At 38.2% G+C, this 24,304-nt stretch overlaps 1 protein-coding gene across 1 annotated transcript; it reads left to right on the forward strand.

The window, feature by feature from the left end:
* The first annotated feature begins 583 nt into the window (after positions 1-583).
* LOC118669902 (albumin-like) lies at positions 584-22,833 on the forward strand. Its single transcript, XM_036336881.1, has 15 exons — positions 584-600; positions 1,120-1,151; positions 1,840-1,897; positions 2,742-2,851; positions 4,215-4,410; positions 5,151-5,283; positions 6,484-6,581; positions 8,043-8,172; positions 10,281-10,495; positions 15,731-15,863; positions 16,965-17,062; positions 17,812-17,950; positions 18,515-18,738; positions 20,260-20,392; positions 22,792-22,833. The coding sequence occupies exons 1-15, from the start codon at positions 584-586 to the stop codon at positions 22,831-22,833; spliced, it is 1,758 nt and encodes a 585-aa protein (XP_036192774.1).
* The last annotated feature ends 1,471 nt before the right edge of the window (positions 22,834-24,304 follow it).

Here is a 24,304-nt window from a genome sequence, read left to right on the forward strand (position 1 = left end):
TATGCATGCATATGATCATAATCAATAGACTCAGACAGTAGAGGGGTGAGGGCATGTGCTAGGGGGTGGGAGAGGCTGGGGAAAGGTCAATGGGGGAATAATGAGACTTATGTAATACTTTAAACAAAAATAATTTAAATTAAAAATAATTAAAAATGGAACTGCCATTTGACCCATTAATCCCACTTCTAGGAATATATCCTAAGAACCCTGAAACACCAAACAGAAAGAATATAAGCAGCATTATTACAATAGCTAAGATCTGGAAACAGCCCAAGTGCCCATCAGTAGATGAATAAAAAAAAAAAGTGGTACATTTACAGAATGGAATAGTATGTAGGTGTAAAAAAGAAGGCTTTCTTACCATTTGAGACAGCATGGAGGGATGTGAAATAAGCCAGCCAGAGAAAAATAAGTATCATATGAACTCACTTATATGTGGAATATAACAAACAAAATAAATTGATAAACAAAATAGATCCAGAGACATGGGAGCATGGAACAGAATGAGGAATCTCAGAGGGAAGAAAGAAGTGGGAGGGTCACAGCATGTGATTAACCAAACAACTTTTATACATAATCCATGGACATAGACAATAGGTAGGTCTGGGGTGACAGGGGTGGGTTGGAGGGGGGGTCAAAGTGGGGGAAAAATTGGACATATGTAATACTTTGAACATTAAAGATAAAAAAAGAAATACAATAATTAGTAAGTAATAATAGAAGAATTAACTCTTATTTACATACTCAAAACTGTAAACCTACTTTTGCCTTACCTAGTAAGCATAGATCATTTAAACTCTGAGGTAAAATTTGATAAGATGTTTTACATAACTTTAATGAATTGACGAGGTCTCGTGGAGAAAACAGTTACAGATGGCAAACATGCGCAAGGGAATTAGTCAAACAATTTCTTGGCAAGAACATTATGAATTTTATAATCAGTTGAGGGCCATTAAAATACAAAGCTGAGTCTAGTTAATAATCTACAATAATTGGTTAAAGAAGTATATTAGTGCCAATTTCCCTCTATTCATCCTAATTTTTCTATTTTTTCAACCCATAAGTCTTTGGCAGGATGAAGTGGGTAACCTTCATTTGCGTTTTCTTTCTTCTCAGCTCTGTAAGCAGTGTGGTTCTTCCAGATACACGTAAGAATTCTATTTTTCTATTGTTCAAATTTATTTCACTTTCCTAGTAATCAGTAAACACTGCATCTTTAAAGAAGAAAGTTTTCTTTTATCATTAATTTCTAGACTGTGATGAAATTTTGTATTTGTGAACTCTTAGAAAGTTATCTTAATATATTTCTAACATCCTAAGTTAAAAAAAGGTGAGAATGGTTTAGTAACTGTAATTTTCTTTTGCACATGAGGGAACATAGAGTGACTTCAACTTCACAGAATATAGTCAAAGATAGAATTCATAACTCAAAATTCCCAATGCCCTATCCATTGCACCTTGATGCATTAACACAACAACAAAAAACCTGTGTTGTTTGTCTTATAAATAGAACAGGTGTTTATATTTTTTCTTTCTTACTGTCCTCCCAGTTGCTGTTAATAGATACTAAGAGCATTAGATTTATCCAAGTTTGAATATAAAACTATACATATTTAATAATTTTAATCATTTTTCAAATAGTATAATTGGTGATTGAATATCGCATTTGTTTAAAAGCAGAAGAAATAGTTTATCATCATCCTAAAATTTTCTAAAATGATTGAAGCCCAATACTTAGGAGCAAATGAATACATTAGTAAATGGAGAGAAACATAGAAAGTAATATCATAACCAGTGGTTTTCTTCAGAATTTAAAATCTTTTTTCCCCCCCCCAGACAAGCGTGAGCTTGCTCGTCGGTATATGGATTTGGGAGAAGAATATTTCAGAGACTTGTAAGTTAAAATATTGAAGAGTCAAATTTAATGTTTCTAACAGCATTGGTTATTATTCTTATATTCCCCTGTCATCAGAGTTCAGATTCTAGCACAATACTGCCCAATAGAATTTTCTGCATTCATGAAAATATTCCATTTTAGTGCTGGCCCATATAGTAGCTACTGGCCACATGTGGTTGTTGAGTACCTTGACTTTGGCAAGTGCAACTGAAGATCAAAAGTTTCAATTGTATGAAATTTTAATTAATTTTACTATATAGTCACATATGGGTGATGGCGACTGTATGGGGAAGTGTAGCAGCTCTGGAATTCTTATATAAACTTGATTGAGGGGAAAGACTTTCCCAGCACACACTCAAATTCCTTTACCTAGCACATAGATCTGTGGTTTCTCCAGAACATTTTAATATTTTTCTAATTCAGTAGAAAATGAGAAATTAGTTTATTTTTTAAAGGTCAGTTTTATTCTATAGCCTGATTTAAAGGAGATGTTTGTGTGTGGTTTTTGTTTTTTGTTGTAAATAGTCCAAAGGCCTATGTAATGCCCCTCATCTTAACAATTATACCTATTCAGAATGCATGTTGCTTGCTTGCTCGCTCTGTTTGTGTTCATCTACTCACATATGTATGTAAACATGGTTGAAATACATATCCTCTGCTTAGAAAACCACACATTCATGGTTAGGTCTGAGATAATTGCTGATGTGAATAGTCTTTCTGATAATGTGATGCACAAAATACTATAGAACATATCCTGAAAACACAATTTGTTCTCTAGCACAGCAACCTATTTTATATTAAAGTTTTATTATACCATGTTTTCCTATGTCCTGTGTTCCAGGGTGCTGGTTACCTTTTCTCAGTTTCTTCGGAAGTACCCATTAGATGATATTAGAAAAATAACAGATAAAATAACTGAATTGGCAAGAGTATGTGCTCAAGACAAGTTAGGTGAAGTTTTTTGCAAGTTACTTGTAAGTACATTATAATTTTGAATGTTATTTCTTCTTAGTTTAAATAATCTTGAGCAATTCAAAGGGAAAACATCTCATTTTGGCTTTCTCAATGATTTTTAAGTGACTATATTTGTAAGCAACTCTCACAAATGGGTAGAGCCATCATTTCTTCTATGATAGAGACATTCTAGCTATGCCCACAGTTCTAAATCATTTCTTTATTGAGACTACATATAATGGTCATAGTGGATTTAAGTGGAATTTGTCATTTGTAATAGTGTCTCTTTTAAAATCTGAAGTTTGAATTCTTTTCATAGAGGCTGATAGTAATCGCATGATTTTTAATATTCAGAAAGCACTTGGGTGATTTTCATGCTAATTTTGTTAGCTGGGTAAAATAAGAGTACAGCTCTATATTCCCCATTTTAGGGATATTCATACTTTTACATACAATAAAATATTGGGGCATTCATCTGTTTTAAAGGTCTTTGAGCTTTTGTTTTTCCTAGATAGGTCTTCAATACAAGTGGAGGTGAATGTTGCTCCCACCATTCAATCTATACATACTTTCCTGGTGGCAAGTCCATTTTTTATTTTTTACTGAAGCTTTTTCTCCTTTTTTTCTTTATATGCCTCTCTCCCTGAAGTTGGAATCAGCACTTTAACTTCACACAGTATTATGGCTCTAAATATGAATTTTTAAAAAAATGTATTTTGTAAGATGTAATAAATTCTGTCCTGAGCAATATATTTCCCTTGGTATTACAATTATTTTCCTAGTAAAATTATGGGGATTGAAAGAATTCATTTACTGCAATGTGTTTTGAGATAAATGTTTCTAGAATAAAAGATTCATATTTTAATGCAATAACAATTAATATGTAGTGAATTGTGTTACTTCTGAATTTTTAAATAGTATGTACTAAGAATTTGGACCATTCACAAAAAAAGTAGATCAAATGAGAAACTTTCCTAACACTTTCCTCTTTGAAGTTAATTCACCTGCTACTTACAGAGGAGTATTTTCCCTTGAGTTTTGTTCTGATTGTTCCTAGTCTTTAGCCTCAGGTGAAAATTGGAGTAGCATTCCTTCATCGAACCATTGACTGTCCCTTTGTCCTTTTGTTTTATCCACTGTAACTATCAGTGTGACAGTTACTTCTTAAAACATTACACATAGATGGCCAAATCAAGGGAAACTCTCTAAACCTGAGGAAAAAGTAGATTTTTATTTGCTTTCCTCACCCACGGTTACTGTTATCTTACATTTTTAAATACCTTTCTTTGGGTATAGAGGAAATAAAATACAAGTAGGAATTGAAGACTTCTGTCTTCCCTTTAGGACACCCCTTTTACAGCTAAATTGTGTTCCATTACATCTCTTCCTGTGCACTATGATGAAATGGCCGACTGTTGTGAAGCAGAAGCACCTTTGAGATACCAGTGCTTCGTGAAACACAAGGATGATGAGCTAAATATCCCCCCAATGGGGACAATAGATTCTGATGCAACATGCACTGCCTTTAAGGAAAATGAAAAGGCGTTGTTAGAAACGTAAGTAATCAGATGTTTATGCTTCAACATTAAAAATTATGAAATAGGATAAGGCTTGTTATAACAATTACTATAAAATATTTTCAACATTAAGACTTAAAAGCTTTTGTTCTAATGACAAATTGAAAGAAATACTATCTATAATATAATAAAAGCATAATAGGCTAATCTTCTGGACGACCTTCCAGATGACCTTCCGGATGAAGTTGGGGCTGCAAGAGAAACCCGGGTCCTGGGTGCCAGAGGGAAGCTGGTGCCGGCAGCTGGGGGAAGGAAGGCCTACTCGTGCATGACTTTTTTGTGCATCGGGTCTCTAGTTTAATGCTATAAAATTTTATACAATAAATATTGATCAGTGATCTGTTGGAATTCATTGAAACAGGATATCATCTGTATGAAAAACATTGCCACATATTAAAATATTATGAAGATATATTTGGTTATTGTCAGAATTACCTCATTTTAGTCAATAATCTTATATCACCAATATTTTACTATTTTATATGTGTGTATAAATATTTATATATATATTTATATATGTATATATAAATGTATATATATTTAATCTTTTTATTGATTTAAAAAATGACAAAAGCAAAGTCATGTACAAATTGAGTTTAATTGGTAAGTTTGATGTCTCTGGGTTTTGGAATTTCTAGGGAAATTGTTGATAATAATTATTTTTGTAATCCTGTCTGGTACAGAAAAATGACTGCCTTTTCTTCTTTTTAAAAATGTAGGTACATATATGAAGTTGCCAGGAGACATCCTTTTTTTTATGGCCCAGAGCTCCTTTACTCTATTCAAGAATATAAAGGAGATTTGACAGAATGCTGCGAAGCTGCTGACAAAGCCGCCTGCCTGGGCCCAAAGGTATGCCCAGCGGAACAGAAGAGCCAGTTCAGACTCAAACCTCAGATTTGGGGCATCTTATGTAGAGCACCTAAGTCTCTGAGATAAACTTCTTTACCTTCAAAGAAGCCTTCCTTACTCTTACCCACCCCAAAGATTCTTCACCCTCTTTGAAGGCCTGTGACATCCTCATTCCTCCTTCTAAGTTTTACCCCGGTGAATCTCATAGAGAACCACTGTGCATGTGTCTCAATGACCTTGTCTTTTGTAGTGAAATACAGAAACTCATTTGTAAAAATGCAGAGCAGAGGGCCACAGTTTTTGTTTATCTTTTCGTGAACCTTTCCTATTGGGGCGGGAATTCAAAGTGGAGAATTTCACTGCTTCTAGAAGCCTGGGTTTTTTCATTCATTCCATTCCATAAATTTTTATTGTGAACTCATCATCTTTTCTAGGGAGTTTATTATGTGAGAGTTGGTGAAGGAGGGATTGAAATGAATTTATGCAAAATTAAGAAATCAGTAAAATTATATTCCCCGGCATGTTAGTGTACTCTGTTCTTCTACCTTTCCCGTCAGTTCCCTTTTCCCTGGCAATGCCCCCATGCTGGGTGTTCACTACCTAGGGGCATCCACTATGACCAGACTGATTTTTCCTCTGACTACATACAAATTAATTTTTTGCCAACAGTGAATACTTGGGAATTTAGGTTTATAGCACGTCTTTAAAATGTAATTTGTCGCCAAAACCGGTTTTGCTCAGTGGATAGAGCGTCGGCCTGCGGACTGAAAGGTCCCGGGTTCGATTCCGGTCAAGGGCATGTACCTGGGTTGCGGGCACATCCCTGGTGGGGGATGTGCAGGAGGCGGCTGGTCTATGTTTCTCTCTCATCGATGTTTCTGACTCTCTCTCCCTTCCTCTCTGTAAAAAATCAATAAAAATGTTAAAAAAAAAAAGAATCCTAAAATAAAGTTTTAAAAAAAAATAAATAAAATGTAATTTGTCATAGTCTCATCTGAACTTATAAAGTGTTTCATGTAGAATATTTTCCTATTTTATTTTTTCCATCACCATTCATCTCCCTATACCCTCCTCCACCTCCACTCCACTTTGTACCCTCCATAATCATCGCACTTTGTCCATGTCCGTGTGTTTTTTTCTCTTCTTTTCCCCTAATGTCGAATTTTAAAATATTATTTTTAAAATTATTTCTTTCTGCAGATGGATGCCTTGCAAAAAAAAATACTGAGTTCAGCTTTCATAGAGAAATTCAAGTGCTCCATGCTCCAAAACAATGGAGAAAGTGCTTCAATAGAATGGTATTTAAAATTAGATTTGTACTTTATAATGATGTAAGGGTGATGGTTCTGTCAACAGAGTTGTACATTTTTATGAGTTTTTACACAGTGCTTTCACATGCATCTTTTGGGTTATCTAAAAGGTAGAAATTTAACAGAAGTGAAAAATCAGAGCACAAGTGACAATTTGTCATTTCTTTAATCATATGCTTTCAAGGTAGTAAAAAACTTAGAGGATATCTTTGTTTTGTCATTCTGGATCAGGTATTTAAACTCCCATTTATTTATAAAGACTAGGGATCTTATTCTAATGGTCCATGATTTTTATACAATTGTAGTCAAGGTTTGTTATTTTACTTTATCGCCCCTGAGCCCCTTGCGATTATATAAAACTGTCTGCTTGTTTTTTATGTTCTGATAATAAAATTGGGCCATCAAAGTTACTTCTCATTTTCTCATAGCTCCAACTCTGTTCTTCATTTCTTGTTTTTTTCCTGGACCGCTATTTTTATATAACTTGCCTCATTCTAGAAATATCCTTCAACATCTGAGTCAAGAAACCCCATCCCCATCCCCAATTTACTTGCTAGTCAACAATTAATCAACATGAACAAAAGATAAAATGAAAAAAAAATTTTGCAAGATGTGCAGAAACCATCATTTGTACTATCTTTGCCTGTCACCTCTATCACCTATACAACAAAATCAAGAAAATAATTAAACAAAACCACCCCAATATGAAACAATACACATTTAAGCAGGCTATGACCGGTTTGGGGGAAGAAGTATCTTTTACCAGAGCTAGACAAGTCTGAAATGATTTGTGAAAGCTTGTGTAGGTTAGCCTTTCATATCTTGTTATTGGCTTAGAGACTTTTCTGGATCAATTTCTTGGTAAAAATATGTTAGACTCCTTAATCTTGGAAAGGTATGCAATTTATTTTCTCAGTGTGCTTTGGAACTCAGGAAGAAGACTTTTTATTGGTAACAAAGACAACTTGAGTTTGTGTGGCCCTTTCCAGTTTATAAAGAGCTTTCCTATGCATCGCCTAATCTAATTCTCACCACAACGCTTTGATGCAGCACGCGGTGTGTCTCTCCAAGGCTGAAGCTCAGAGAGTTTAAGTAACTATCTGAGGATCACACTGGTAACGAGCAGTAAAGTCAGATCTGGAAGTCAGATATGGGCTCCAAACCTGAGGCTTTTCAGGTGTCACCTCTTTCAGAATCCCTCTTTGATTTCTGGTTTTATGAATTGCTGGCTTCTCCCTACCTGCCACACACTCTTACAATGGATAAGGAAACATTTGCCCTAAGATAATTTTGTTCAGAACTAGCACTAAAATAAGAACTAATAATTTTACGAATTATTTCCATATTTCATTTTACCCTGAATTTTCTTACTATAAGTAGTATTTTCCTAGTGCTTTCACATAAAATATTGGAGGTTAACAAATTGTTATGGGGGAATTTTCTTTTTAGGTTTGTAGTTCGCCTGAGCCAGCAATTTCCCTTTGCTGACTTTGAGACAGTTTCCAATTTGGCAACAAATTTTACCAAAGTCCACAAGGAATGCTGCCAAAGTGACATGCTTGAATGTGCAGACGACAGGGTAAGGAATGCTCAGTATTCTCTTTGGTGACTTTGCTTTGGTAACATGCTTAGTGGGTACAATGGATCTATTTAGTATAATTGGTGACAGCGGACAGTGAATTGAAATTGTCTTCTATGTCTAATATACTCAATTCTTTCCCTGCCTTGTGGCATGTTATTTACTTGTATTTTTGTGAAGTTGGCTATCCTACTCACAAAATGATCTGCTACATACATTTTGTAATTACAAATTTCACCAATTTGTAATCCCTTTCAGTCATATTCTACCTGAGAACAAAAGCTGACGTAGGACAGCTGCAAAGGTAGTTTCCTAAGAAAAATCTTTGGGGACTTGGGTAGAGTTGGAGAAGAGCTGGTACCTGAAGACATTTTTGGAAATTATGTAATTTTTCTCTGTATATTCTCTATTAATATATAAATATTAAGCACAATATCTCTTTCTCCAAAATATAAATACATGACCAAATATCAGAATCCTAGTCTCTCAGAACACTGTGGAAAATTTAAGGCAGATATTTTACATGTGTAAGTAGTGCCTGTGACTATGCTCTTGACTAATTTTCCAAAAATTCCTCGCACTTTAGTTATTTGGTTTCAAAATGCCTGCACTAAATGTTGTTGAATATTTGGAAAAATATTACTTGGAATATATGTTACATTTTACATTTAATTTTACTATTACAGTTTATATTTAATATAACTCTGGCCCAGCCAGTGTGGCTCAGGGGTTGAGTGTCGACCCAGGAACCAAGAGGTCACTGGTTTGATTCCTGGTCAGGCACATGGACTGGTTGCAGGCTTGATCCCCAGTGGGAGGCGTGCAGGGGGCAGCCAATTCATGTTTCTCTCTCATTGATGTTTCTAGCTCTCTATCTCTCCTCTTCCTTCCTCTCTCTCTAAAAATAAAAAGCAAACATTGTCAGGGCCAGCCTGACAGGGTTGAGCTGGGCTGAGGCAGGGAGGTGGGAATTGAGAAAAGAAAGAAAGACAGGAAAGCGGGGTCGGGAGGACCCCAGTTCTCTCGATGAACTGAAGTGAGTTTATTAGCTATACAATCCTATTTATACACAACACACTGAATCCGAGGTCTGTCAAGAGGAATGTATTCTTTGTTCCTCTTAATCTCTAAGGGAGAGATACAGCAGAAGGACAAGTTCTCAGTACAGCATATCTCAGTAAATAGTTACAGATTTCTTGGCAAGCTATGAAAGGCTGTTCTCATTCTACAAATGTTACTCCCATTCTACTGATAATCGCTATCCAAACAAGTCTGGGAAAACTGTGTGGGTAAGGGTCCCAGCCTTGCTAGCCCCTGCAGGTGCAAGGACCTTGCCAGCTTACATCTGGCCCCCAACAAAACATATTTAAAAAATGATATTTTGTATTAGTTTCAGATGTACAGCATCATTATTAGAATGTCATGTACAGAGTGCCCCCCGATGTTTCCCACACATAGTCATTAGGAGACTATTGACTATATTCCCTATGCTATTATTTACATCTCTGTGACTATTCTGTAACTACAAATATGTACTTCTTAATCCCTTCATCTTTTTCTCCCAGCCCCTATTGCTGTTCTTTTTTTTTTTTAATCCTCACCTGAGGATATTTTTCCATTGATTTTTTTAGAGAGAGTTGAAGGGGAGGGAAGACACACAGAGAGAAAAACATCAATGTGAGAGGCACATTGATTGGTTTCCTCCTGTATGCGCCCCAACCAGGGCCAGAGATGAAGCCTGTGACTGAGGTATGCGCCCTTGACTGGAATTGAACCCGAGTTCCTTGAGTCCATGGGCTGATGCTCTAGCCACTGAGCAAAACCAGCTAGGGCCCTATTGCTGAGTTTTGACTTAAAACTTAAATGCCTTAACAGTAGAAATATAAAATTAAAAAATTAATAAAGTTTTTAATCAAGTGGAAATATCTTAGTAGTTCTATGTGAATCTATAGACTTAAGCATAGACTGAAAATGTTCATAGAAGTCAGGTTGACATGTACATGGTCTTAGAATACAGTGGACATGTTCTGTCAACATAATAAAAAGTCTGGAGAAAAAGTATAACGGTGTCAATTTACGTTGAACAATTTTTATCAACTTGCTTGTAGGCGGCTCTCGCCAAGTATATGTGTGAAAATCGAGCAGCAATCTCCATCATCTCGGCGGACTGCTGTAATAAGCCTGTGTTGGAAAAATTCTACTGTCTTGCACAGATGGCAGGTGATAATTTGGTTCCTGATCAGGCCCCACAAACTACTGATTTTGTTGAAGATGAGGATGTTTGCACGTACTATAAGGAGGCAAAAGTTGATTTCCTGGACAAGTAAGTGTACGAAGAATGATCCTTTCCTAGCTGTCAATGGCTCTGAGAATTTAGGAAACAGTTCTAGGCTTTCCTTTGGAGTTGTTACAATTGTTGCCTGCAGTGCTACTTTATCCTTCCCTCTCTGAGCTTTTACATTTTTTTTTGGTGGGGGGGGGCAAGTTAATTAGTTTTTAAATATAGTCATAAAAATACCTGCTCATAGCAAAAAATCAATTGAGGAGAGTACAAAGTAATAACTAGAAGTTTCTGTCATCCCTTCATTCTTCCATCCTCTGATATGTTTCTGGAAATACCTCTAGAAACATTTTGCATATACATAAATTATATACAGAGTATTCACTAATTCATTCAAAGAGAATTTCTTGAGCTTACCATGACATACATGGGTGAATATAAGTCATACATCTTTATATCTCTGTATCTATCCCTGTACCTATCTGGCAGCAGCATCCTATCTAATAAAGAGGGAAAATGCTAATTGACCCTCACATCATTGCAAAGATGGCGACGCCCACAGCCAATAAGGAGGAAATATGCTAATTGGGTCAAGCCCTCAAAGAAGGCGGCACCCACAGCCACAAGATGATGGCGCGCTGTGCCCTCAGCCCCACTGCGGTGGCAGGCGTGTGGCAAGGCACGCCTGCCTCTGGAGTCCCTCAGTCCTTTCAGCCCCCCAGTGCCCAGGGACAGCTTGAGGTGCAGGCAAGCCTTGGATGATGGCTTCCCAGCTGCCCAGGGCTGCCCGAGGTTCAGGTAACCAGGGACAGCCAAAGCTTGTGCTGCCAGCAGTGGCATCAGCGGAGGTGTGATGGGGAATCACCATCCCCTGATTGCCAGGTCACCTTCCGCTCCTGAGAGCTCCTGGACTGTGAGAGGGGGTAGGCCAGGCTGAGGGACCCCCCTCCAGTGCATGAATTTTCATGCACCGGGCCTCTAGTAGAAGTATAAAGTGAAGGATGGGGTCTGCTACCAGGTACTTTATATTTGTTTATAAAGAGCAGAAGTTCAGTAGCATGGCAAGGCAGCATACAATTAAATGATAAAATAAATGATTATTTACAGTCAGTAAGTGGTGAGAAACTTTGAATTTTTATTGTTGGATTATAATAGCATTCTGTGCACTAAATAATATTTTTAAAAATCGTGTACCCTTCAAGATTTCACTCATATAGAGAGGAAAATAAAAATTTAAGAATACCTATTTACTATATATCTATCACCTATCTATATCTACTATCTATCTATCTATCTATCTATCTATCTATCTATCTATCATCTATCTACCTATTTATCTATCAGAACTTTTTTTGATGTAGTCCAAATCAAACAAAATATACATAATAACAGGAGTCATTTATTAAACATTTAATATGTGCCAGACTGTGTGTGTGATGCATAAATTATGTCATGTGTTTCTTACAATCCACTTTATGAGATAGATACTATATTTATCTCTATTCTAAAGAGGCAGAAATGGAGACATGTGGCAGTGCAGGTAATCTGTGATCCAGCTGCACTGATTGTCCTGTCTCCTTTCATCTAAAACATAGCCAGCCATGTAGGGGGAAGATGGTGGCCTAATAGGCACACCATTTTTGCACCTCCTCCCAGGGCCAGACTGGAAATACAACTAATTGGCAACCATTCACTGGGAATTACCAACTGAGGTCCAACTGAGGTTCAAGGAAGGATAGAAAACACCTGGTGACTGGCTAGAAGGGCGAGGTCATGAAAGGGGCTGACCCCGCTTCCACAGGCGGCAGGCTGAGAGTGAGGAGGGAGATCTTGACTACAGGAGGGTTATTGCCCTGAGAAGATTGAGGCCTGAAACCCAGGCTGGGCTCCACAGCTCAGATCACCACAGCCAGCCCGTGTAATGTCCAGCCAAGAAAGGTGACAAGGGCTTCTGGCTGCCAGGGAATCTGGAGCTGGTGGGAGATAAAGCCGATTAAAAACAAACAAACAAACAAACAAACAAACAAACCCAGAGCACAGGATTTTTGTTTTCAGCTACTCATCTAAGGTAGAGGGAGGGAGGCCGGTGGGGACTTGAGGTGCCTTAGGAGAGGCCGGGGTGGGAAGCATTGGAGGGAGACTTGGATAGGAGGCAGCCAGGAGACTGTATTCAGTCTCACCACCCCCCAAACCTAACAGCCATTTTTCCTGAGTTGTGTCAGAAGCCACAGCTCAGGAAAAGGAAAAAAAACCCACCCTAGGTGCTACAGCCCACCCATCCACAGGACCCCTGCCTGCCACACCATGCATCTTGATCTTTGCAGAGGAGAAAGCAGTAGAGGCCAAGCCTACGGGTTTGAACAGTCTCAGCAAGCACCAGTGACTGGATTGGGGGTTGGGCCAACTGTCTGACTACACCAGATGCTTCCCCCACATGGAAGAGCTGATAGCAACTCCAGGTTTCCAGCTGATCCCACTGGACTGCATATGAGGATCGCTACCCAGTCCAGGGCAGGGAAATACTCTGGGACATGCTCAGAAGAGTAGTTCTGAGACAGGAAAACACAGTCATCACTTTCCCTGAAATCTGATCAACACCTCCCCCTCATGGATGACCCAGAGATCCACACTCCTGAGTCCACCTATCCTGTTTAGAACCAGACTCTTGAGTGATTAAGATTGATAGCTGGATGGCAGGTGAACCCAGGTGGAGTTGGAGCCTGGGGAACCTGGGGAAGTTTGCTGACCCATCACTGGGCCACATGCTGCTAACAAACCCACCTTAGAGTGCAGCTTGGCCCCTCCCAGGTGCAGCTAAGTCCTGTGGAGAAAGACACAAACTGTGGATTGCTTGTAGCTTCAAACAGGTTGCTGAGAGCCAAAGGAGGACAGTTTCTGATAGTGGTAAGCACCTAACTCTCTCTCAGGAAGTCCAGAATTGGCAGACAAAACAGGCAGCCTCGGTTATCAGAAGAGCAGGATCCAAAGGGTGCTTCCAGGAGGCACTAAACTCTGCTGAGATGAATGCCACTTTACTTTTTTTCTTTTTAATCTTTCTTCTTTACTGATTTGTTATTATTTTAGTCTCTCTTTTTTCTTTCATAGATCTAATTTCCCCCTTCTCCTTTCTTATGCTATTTTTTATTTGCTCTGCTTTTTCATGTTTCCTCTTCTTATTTTTTGTCTATCTGTTTTCTCCTATATTTTCCTTTTCATAATTATTTTCTTCCTCTTTTATACCATTTTCCTTCCCCTCTTCTTTATTACTAGAGACCCAGTGCATGACATTTGTGCACTTGGGGAGGGGGGGAAGTCCGTCAGCCTGGCTTGTGCCCTTTCACAGTCTGGGAGCCCTCAGGGATGTCCAATTGACAGCTTAGGGCCTAAACCGCAGTTGGCATTCTTAGTGCTGCCGCAGAGGCGCTCGCCGGCTTGTGGCTGAGTGGTGCTCCTCCAGTGGGAGTGAACCGACCATGCATTGAGCGTCTGCCCCCTGGTGGTCAGTGTACATCATAGCAACTGGTTGTTCTGCCGTTCAGTCGATTTGCATATTACCCTTTTATTATATAGGATTTTATTTCTTTCATATCTGCCCTTTCATACTCCTTTTTCTTCCCATCCCCCTCCCTCCTGTATTTTCTTTTCTTTTCTTCTATTATTGTTCTCTTTTCTCCTTCCTGATTCTTCCTTTTTTGTGGTTGCTTCTGTTGTTGTGGGGGTCTTATATATGTTTTTGTTTTGTTTTGTTCTGCCAGCACCTCCATAACAGCTCACATGAGGTAGTCTGGGGTGAGCCTCACAGTCAGCCAGCCTGAAAGGAGATTCCTCCCATGAATGGAACAACATTCAAGACCAGTTACAACAGAATAACCCAAATAACTTACACAAAGGACATTCCTAGAGCATCCAGCTTAGGAAATTTAAGAGACTGCACCGCTGGGTCCCACAAAATGCTTACTATATAAGGCCATCCCATGTAGACTGGGAGGCATAGAAATTTCAAGAAACTTAGTGGGAACTACAACAGCATGAAATGAGAAAAGAAACCATAAATAATAAATAAGAATCAGTTGGAAATGAAGAATAACATCTCTGACATCAAGAATACACTGGAAGGGATCAAAAGTAGATTAAATGAGACAGAAGATCAAATCAGTGACTTAGAAAACAAGGTAGAAAAAACACACCCAATTAGAGAAGCAAAAAGAAAAAAAAGACTTAAAAAGCAGGATAGGTAGTTTAAGGCACAACATGAAACTTAACATCTGCATCAGAGGGTATCCAGAAGGAGAAGAACATAAGCAAGTAATAGAGAAGTTGCTTAATGAAATAATGACAGAAAATTTCCCTAATCTGGTGAAGGAAAAAGTCACACAAGTTCAGGAAGAATAGAAAATTTCAATTGAGATGAACCCAAAGAGACCCAGTCCAAGATAAATCATAATCAAAATGACAAACATTAAAGACAAAGAATCTTAAAGGCAGCAAGAGAGAGATAGAACAATACCTATAAGGGAGTATCCATTAGAATATCAGCTGATTTCTCAACAGAAACACTTCATGCCAGAAGAGATTGGCATGAAGTATTCCAAGTAATGGAAAACAGGGACCTGAACCCAAGACTACTGTGTCCAATAAGGCTATCATTTAAAATTGAAGGGGAAATATAGAGCATCCCAGACAAAAAAGACTACAGGAGTACATGACCACCAAACCACCACTGCAACAAATGTTAAAGGAAGTATTTTAAAAGGAAGAGAGAGAGAGAGAGAGAGAGAGAGAGAGAGAGAGAGAGAGAGAGAGAAATATAAAGAAAAAATGGCAGTAAATAAGTACCTATCATAATAACCTTAAATGTAAATAGAATAAGTGCTCCAATCAAAAGACATAGAGTAGCTGAATGGATAAGAAAACATGACCCATATATATGCTGCCTACAAGAGACTCACCTCAGAACAAAATATTCACACAGACTGAAAGTGAAGGAATGGAAAACGTTTTTTTTTTTTTTTCATGCAAATGAAAATGTAAAGAGGAGGGAACTAAGGTGCTGATAGTAAAAAAACTGCCTAAGGTGGTATAGTAAAATAAGTGTTAGAGCAAGGATTTGCATGGAGGTAGCTTTAACTCTAAACCTCAAGCCCTTAGCCACAAAGCTTTATTGCATGGGTTTGGTCAAATTGAGACCTTTGGGATATGTGTTTCTCTTGTGATTAGTTAAGTGATTTTTCTTGCTTCTTTGTTCAACTAAATCTATTTTATTTTCATCTTAATTAGGTTTTTGCATACATACTCAAGAAGGTATCCTGAATTCTCTGTCTCTTTAGTACTGAGATTTGCCAAGAAATATCAAGCTATACTGGAGGAGTGCTGTGAAACTCACGATAATCATGAATGCTATATCAAAGTGGTAGGTTTCTCAAAGGAAAAATAAAATACAGCTCTTTGACTGGTGATTCCAATAATAAGAAAGAAGCATAATACCAGAATGAAAAATGCTTATAATACAATTGAGACATTCTCTTGAGATAATTTCAATATTTTGCTCTTAAGCATCTTAGGGGGAAATGGTCTTGATAGAATGGTTAATAAAACCTAGAATAGTCCAGAGAAAACATGACTTGAAGAGAACAATCTCTAATTTCACAAAATCTTGACATTGTCTTTTTTTATTTTTTAAACCTTTGGGAACAAAATAAGATGAAGTAAATGTAAATGTTAATTAAAAGTGATATAACATAGATATGAAGAAAATTAGCCTGATTTCAAGATTTATCAAATATCAAGAATTAGCATCTTAAGGAAGGTTGTGAAATCTACTCATTTAAAATACTTTCAAACCTTTTTGAGAAGGCTTAGGAATGGCTTTATAAGAAATTAAGTAAGGAGATGAAATCTATTCTGGAGGATTTTGCCATTATATTTAACTGTGTTAAAATGGGATTCTAGCAGGTTTAGGATATTTAGCACTTTGAATATATGGAGTGACTTCCAAACTTCTTTCCTTTACCAAGACCCTGCTATATGCCAGGCACCATGCTGGATCCCATGATCAAGGTAAAAACTGTTATTTCAGAGACATTAGGATCCAACTAGAGAGAAGGCTTTATAATAATCATAAAGCTTATAATTATAGCTATAATGTATTGAGCCTTTACTGTGTTCCAAGTGCGGTTGAAATTTCATTAGCTCAGGTGGTTTTCACAGAACATTCCATGAGGTGAGTAACCATCTTCATTCCCATCTTAGAGGTAAGTTTTCTAAAACTTAGTGATCAGAAGTAGTTCTACAACTAGAAAAGGATTCAGCTTACCTGGCTCAAGTACACTCCAGACTCTGACTATTCTTAATCACTTATACTATGCAGTGTGGATGTACAGGCTTGGCATCAATGGTTTATTTACATGACTGGGCAGAAGGCAAAAAGGCTTTCATTCAGCCTATAGGGGTAAAAAACAGCCTGCATCTGATCCTTGGGTGAAACCCTGTAAGCACAATTCTTTTCTTTTAGTTGTATGAACTTCAGTCTCTTGTGAATGAACCACATAAATATGTAAAAAAAGATTGTGAAACTTTCAAAAACCTTGGAGAGTATGGCTTCCAAGATGCGTACGTATTTTTGTTTTTGACTAATATTTTTCTTGATCAGTTTGTAATTTTTTAAGACTCTCTCTCTCCTCTCTCTCTCTCTCCCTCTCTCTCCCTCTCTTGCTAAAAAAAATCAATAAAAACATATCCTCATGTGAAGATTAAGGAAAATAACTCATATGAAAGTACAATTTCATCAACTGAACCATCATCGTTTACATCATTATAAAACACAGAAACTCAATTTTAAATACCATGCTTTGAAAGCTCTGTCTCCGAATTTCTGGTGCATGAAATTCATGCGGGGGGGGGGGGGTGTCCCTCAGCCTGGCCTGCACCGTCTCCAATCAAGGACCCCTCGGGGGATGTCCGACTGCCGGTGTGTGATCGGGCCTAAACCGGCAGTCAGACATCCCTCTCGCAATCTGGGACTGCTGGCTTCTAACCACTCACCTGCCTGCCTGCCTCATCACCCCTAACTGCCTCTGTTTGCTGGCCCGATTGCTCCCTAACTGGTCCCCTGGCAGCCTGGTCGCCCCCTCACTGCCCCCCTGCCAGCCTGATTGCCCCTAACCTCCTCTGCTTCGGCCTCCACCACCATGGCTTTGTCTGGAAGGATGTCTGGAAAATGTCTGGTCTAGTTAGCATATTACACTTTTATTAGTATATATATATTAATATATATATATATATATATATATATATATATATATATATATATATATAATAGTTTTATGCCTGGCTGAAAACACTGGACTATTTTGTTACAGGCTCTTAGTTCGTTACACCAAGAAAGTACCCCAATTGTCAACTCCAACTCTTGTGTATCTCTCAACAAAGCTTGCAAGCATGGGCAGCAAGTGTTGTACACTTCCTGAATCACAAAGAACAGCTTGTGCTGAAGACTATGTGAGTCTTTTGAAATATAATAAGTCAATAATGATGAATTTTGGTCTTGAGATATTTACAAAGTTAACTCTCAGAAGCAAGAGTGAACTAATGCACGTGTGCATGTGTGTGTGTGTGTGTGTGTGTGTGTGTGTGTGTGTGCAGGACTTGGTTGCCTACATTATCCTGACCATCATAATGAGGATTGAGACAAGATCCTGAAGATGATAAATTGTTCTGAAAAATTCCATAAATTTTGAACGTTTCAATCTGGCATTAAAATTTTTTTACTTTTTGGGAAGACTGCTTTCACCCCATTCCAGCACATACCTTAGGAATCACCTCAAATTATTTTAATCAATTACTTTATTGAATGGATTATTCTGCAAATGTAGACATATCTAAAATAGAAAAGACTTTTAAACATCCCTTAGGACTTATAGTAAGCAAATCACTCCCTCAAGTCCATCTTGCGTTCAGAGTTTCTAGTTAAAACACAACACTGTTTTTGGTCCATGGGAAAGTAGGAGTTCAAGAAAACTTTCATTATGCTTTTAAATTTCTGCTGGACTCCCTGTTCTTTAGCTGTCCGTGGTCCTGAATGTGTTTTGCGCGGCCCATGAGCAGACACCTGTAAGCAACAAAGTGACCTTATGCTGCACAGAGTCATTCTTGGACAGGCGGCCATGCTTTTCCGCTCTGGAAGATGACGAAACCTATATTCCCAAACAATTTAATGTTGCAACATTCACCCTCCATGCATTTGTATGTGCACGTGCCGAGCCTGAGCAACAGGTCATGAAACAAATGTGAGTTGCATTTCATTACTGCCTATGTTTGTAATCTTCATAGGGAGAACTGTCAATGGAATGAGTAACTTTTTCTGAAGCAGTGATTAAATTCCTTAGAAAATAGTATTTAAGTATTTTCCTTGTTAAGGTGATAAAAGTGTAAAAAAAAGAATAGCTTTTGTATTCTTAGCAAAACAAGGCAAACAGCAACAAAAATACTGTACTATATATTTGCCCCAAAATTATTCAGAATAATCTTGTGGATAAAGGCTATCTATACTAATGAAAGGGTAATATGATAATTAGACCAGCTAGACCAGACATCTTCTGGACATCCTTCCGGACAAAGCCATGATAGCGGGGCCGAGGCAGAAGCAGTTAGGGTCAATCAGGCAGGCAGGCAGAGCAGTTAGGGGCAATCAAGCAGGCAGGCAGAGGGGTTAGAAGCAATCAGGCAGGCAGACAGAGTGGTTAGGGGTGATCAGGCAGGCAGGCAGGCGGGTGAGTGGTTATGAGCCAGTGATCCTGGGTTGCAAGAGGGATGTCTGACTGCCAGTTGGACATCCCCCAAGGGGTCCCGTATTGGAGAGGGTGCAGACTGGGCTGAGGGACCCCCGTCCCCCATGCACAAATTTCATGCCCTGAGCTTCTAGTAGTAGAATGATATCTTAAGACAGGCACAATAGAAAAAGCTGAACAATTAACCGATTTATTTGTGAGGTAGTAAATAAGTTGGGCAAAGTCTTAGAAGAATTTATTTCTAGGCATAAATGATTTTAAGTTTGTATTATGCTATGGCAAACCTATGTGATGTAACTTTTGAGAAGGGCATTTGGATGAAACACACATAGAAGTGCGGATTCTGAAATCTGACTCTCTGTCACTGGCACAAGCAGTTAGATATGCAATGTAAAGTTGCTATCATGTCTGGTGGGTTCTGATTCTGATCGTGGCCATAGACTTAAGAGGAATATTGCAAAACTTACTGTGCTCACAGGACTCTTTAGCACTATTATCTGTGCAGACATCAATGAAAGAGAACCACTGGCTCCCATGAGTTTGGACAGTCTTATTTTCCCTGGCCCAGGCATATTCATTTTGCATAGACCAACTAAAGACCAAAAATATAGAATCTTGGATTAGAAACTTTAAATAGAGCCTAAGGTAATTAAGTTGTTAAGAATAATTTTTTAGCTTTTACATTGCTATAAGTGGAATACTTTTTAAATGCAATGGCATAATGATTTCCAGAGGTTTATTTGAGAAGAGTTTATTGATTTGCTGATATTATAGATATTGAGCAATTTTCATTGATGATTTTATTTGAACCTTCCACCAACTCCATGAAGGTAGATTTTATTCTCTTCCCAATGGAAATGAGAATATTGAATTTTATAGTGGCAAGCCTGGGCCTCAGGCTCACAGTTGCCTGGCTCCAAGAATTATGATCTCAAACAATAGTACTACTGCCTTTACCATCTTCATTTTCTTTATGTGAGTAACCTCTTTTCTGTTTTGTTTTGGTTCATTTAAATGCAGTGCCCTTGCCGAACTGTTGAAACACAAGCCCAAAGCCACTGAGGAACAATTGGAAACTGTCATGGAGAAATTCTCAGCTCTTATACAGAAGTGCTGTGCAGCTGCTGACAAACAAGCCTGCTTTGCAGAGGAGGTACTGGAGCCGTCTTCATTTTAATATACAGTGTCCTTTGTTGTGGCCTTGTGTAGGCTAAGGCTCAGGGGACTATATCTGCAGGACACTCTGTACATGGGGTCCAGGAATCTTTTTTTTTATTATTATTAGTTAAGGTATTACAAATGTGTCCTCATCTCCCCCATTAACCCCCAACTTCCCCCCCCCCCCCCGCCCCGCACACTCATGCTCCCATCCCCCTGTTGTCCATGTCCATTGGTTTGGCTTATATACATGTATACAAGTCCTTCGGTTGATCTCTTCCCTTTACCCCCGCCCTCCCCTACTTTCCTTCTGGGGATTGATAGCCTGATCGCTGTTTCTCAGTCTTTGGATCTGTCCCTTTTCATCAGTCTATGTTGTTCTCTATAATCCACAAATGAGTGAGATCATGTGGTATTTATCTTTCTCTGACTGGCTTATTTCACTTAGCATAATGCTCTCCAGTTCCATCCATGCTGTTGCAAAAGGCAAGAGTTCCTTTTTTTTTTTTTTTTTTTTTACCACAGCATAGTATTCCATTGTGTATATGTACCACAGTTTTCTAATCCACTCATCTGCTGATGGGCACTTAGGCTGTTTCCAAATCTTAGCTATGGTGAATTGTGCTGCTATGAACATAGGGGTGCATATATCCTCTCTGATTGGCGTTTCTGGTTTCTTGGGATATATTCCTAGTAGTGGGATCACTGGGTCAAATGGGAGTTCCATTTTTAGTCTTCTGAGGTAGCTCCATACTGTTCTCCACAGTGGCTGCACCAGTCTGCATTCCCACCAGCAGTGCAGAAGAGTTCCTTTTTCCCCACATCCTCTCCAACACTTGTTGTTTGTTGATTTGTTGATGATATCCATTCTGACAGGTGTGAGATGATAACGCATTGTCGTTTTGATTTGCATCTCTTGTATAATTAGTGACTTTGAGCAGGTTTTCATATGTCTTTCGGCCTTCTGTATGTCCTCTTTTGAAAAGTGTCTATCTAGGTCCGTTGCCCATTTTTTTATTGGATTGTTTATCTTCCTTTTGTTAAGTTTCATGAGATCCCTGTAAATGTTGGAAATTAAACCCTTATCGGTGGTATCATTGGCAAATATGTTCTCCCATGTAGTGGGTCTTCTTGTTGTTTTGTTGATGGTTTCCTTTGCTGTGCAAAAGCTTTTTATTTTGAAGTAGTCCCATTTGTTTATTTTCTCTTTAGTTTCCATTGCCCTAGGAGCATTATCAGAGAAGAAATTCCTTCGGCATATGTTTGCGATTTCGCTGCCTGTGGATTCCTCTAGTATTTTTATGGTTTCCATCTTACGTTTAAGTCTTTTATCCATTTTGAGTTTATTTTTGTGTATGGTGTGAGTTGGTGGTCTAGTTTCATCTTTTTGCAGGGGTCCAGGAATCTTATTCTACAGGCTCTGTGCATGAATTTGGGCACCAGTGGGGTCCGTTGGCCTGGCCTGTGGGATCGGGCTGGAACCAGCTCTCTGACATCCCCTGAGGAGTCCTGGATTGCGAGAGGGTGCAGGCCAGGCCGAGGGGTCCCACTGGTGCATGATGGGGGCCAGGGAGGGACATGGGAGGTTGGACAGCCAGGAAGGGACTGTGGGAGGGCTCCAGATCATGTCCAGCCCATCTCACTCAGTCCAGATCAGCTGGACCTCAGCAGCAAGCTCACCTACCGGTCGGAGCATCTGCCTTCTGGTGGTCAGTGCACATCATAGCGACTGGTTGACTGGTCCACTGTCTGCCCCCTGGTGGTCAGTGCATGTCATAGCGAGCATTTGAGCAGCCTTAGGATAACATTAGCATATTATGCTTTGATTGGTTGAATGGCTGACCAGACAACCAGACACTTAGCATATTAGGCTTTTATTATATAGGATAGTTGTCTGGAAAAAATGACTTAAATTAATTCTTGCTTTTTTCTCCTGCTACACTGAAGCATATTATGAAACGTTTGTAGTATTTGTTCTCTTTCTAAAGTTGAGTCATTCGTGAATACAGATAGAAATATTAAGAAGTTCTGAAATCTTTTGGTAGAGTCATCATTAAACCAAAACCTTAATTTATTTAAGCATTTTATTTAAAAGTACTGGTTTGCAATTTGGTTGCATCTGTGTGCTTGATTTCACAGGCACGAGGGGGAGTTTATATTTAAATGTCTGAGTCAATTACTATTTTCCCCTATGACTTGACAATAATGCTTTTATTTATTTGGGTGCAAGGGTTGCCATTAAGTTTCCTTCTAGAGAGTCTAGTACTAAGCTGGTATTAAAGGATGTGAAGCATGGAAAATTACTTTGTAATCATTGAATGGTTGTTTAAATGTTCATTTATCCTAATAATGATGCTAATACTTCCCTTAATTCTCTAATTTCTGTGTATCCAGGGTCCAAAACTTGTTGCTTCATGCCAAGCAATTTTAGCCTAAAATCAACAAAATCACAAGCATCTCAGGTAATATCCTCTGGATTTTCTTAAAAAAAACAAACACACCCAAACTAATTATAATATTTAATATTAAAATAGCTAAGAGCCATGTGGACTAGTACCAATCACTGTTTTAAGGTCTTTTTTATATATTAACTTATTTAATTCTCACAATAGTTATCTGAGTTAAGTTCTATTGTTATTCCCATGTTTCATATCAAAGCACAGATCAACCATAGACCAAATAGTTTACCAAGGAACATCCAGGTTCTGAGAGTTGGAGCCACAATTCAAAATTGAAACCAGAGCTTGATAGTTAATCACTGTCCTGTTCTGACCCAGTGTGACACAGTAGACAGAGCCATTCAACTAAGCAATGATTCAGAGTGGATTATTTCAGCTATTAGGCTGAGCAATATAAATTTCTGTAGGTTAAAAAACGTTCAATGGGAATAATTTCACAAGGTTCAAAATAATAGCTCAATACCAAATTCATGTCATTGGAGACTATGAGAAATCTGCCATGTGAACTCCTACTTAATAGTAAATAATTTGCTACTGAGTTTCCAGTATGTCAATATGCTGAGTGTTAATAGAATTTCTCTTCTTAGGATAAAAAGACCCACTTTAAAATTTAAACATGTTTTATACATTTTGGTTGTAATATTTTGGAAAAAATTAAAAAGGAAACTTTCTTAAAACAAGTTGTCTAGTGATTTTTAGCATGAATTCCATTCATATTTTCCAAACTGACCATGATACTTATTCCACTAACTGGACTTTGCCACATGATAATACCTACATATTGTGCATTCAGGCAAGGAAGAGCTTCCTGTCTCTGCAAATTGGTTATTTTAAAATGTGGTTTGTTTCAGTCCAAAGTGGTAAGATTTTCTTCCTAGAGGTCTAACTTGAAGAAGACCTTGTTGGCTTGTAATTAATGAAGGTAAGAGATAGGTGTTTAGGAATTGACTCTGAGGAGTGATGTTGGGAGCTTGTGACTTTGAAGCCTGAAGAATAGCATGATATCAGTGATGAGGAGAGGACTTTACAATACCTCGTGGGATGTCTGCTCCCCTAGCTCAGCAGAAGAATTCAGCTGCCATGGGTCAAGGGCAAGCTTGAATTATTTTCGTTGGTGAAAATTGGAAATTGCAGAACGACAGTCTAAGCTATTTGACATTCATTTAAATAGATTTAAAAAACGCATGCCATGTTATAAATGGTACTTACATTTGTCCTTTTATTTTTCAGTTTACCCTGAGAGAAAGAAAGAGAAATGAAGACCCAAAGTTTATTCAACTGTTTTTCCTTTTATTTGATGTAAATCCAACAGCCTCTCTAAAGAACATAAGTTTCTTTAAATATTTTGCCATCTTTCTCTGTGATGTAACTAAGTAAAAACCTAATATTGTGGTTCAGGATATTATCTTCCTTTTCTTATCATTTCTTTTTATTTATTTGTGTGTTTC

This window comes from Myotis myotis, unplaced genomic scaffold (assembly GCF_014108235.1).
Source record: "Myotis myotis isolate mMyoMyo1 unplaced genomic scaffold, mMyoMyo1.p scaffold_m19_p_1, whole genome shotgun sequence".
In the NCBI taxonomy this organism is placed as follows: Eukaryota; Metazoa; Chordata; class Mammalia; order Chiroptera; family Vespertilionidae; genus Myotis; species Myotis myotis.

Excerpts from the sequence above, each read along its gene's own strand:
- LOC118669902 (XM_036336881.1), top strand. Across the intron at positions 6,582-8,042 it reads GAAAGTGCTTCAATAGAATG|GTTTGTAGTTCGCCTGAGCC; the intron begins GTATTTAAAATT and ends TTTTCTTTTTAG. Across the intron at positions 8,173-10,280 it reads TTGAATGTGCAGACGACAGG|GCGGCTCTCGCCAAGTATAT; the intron begins GTAAGGAATGCT and ends ACTTGCTTGTAG.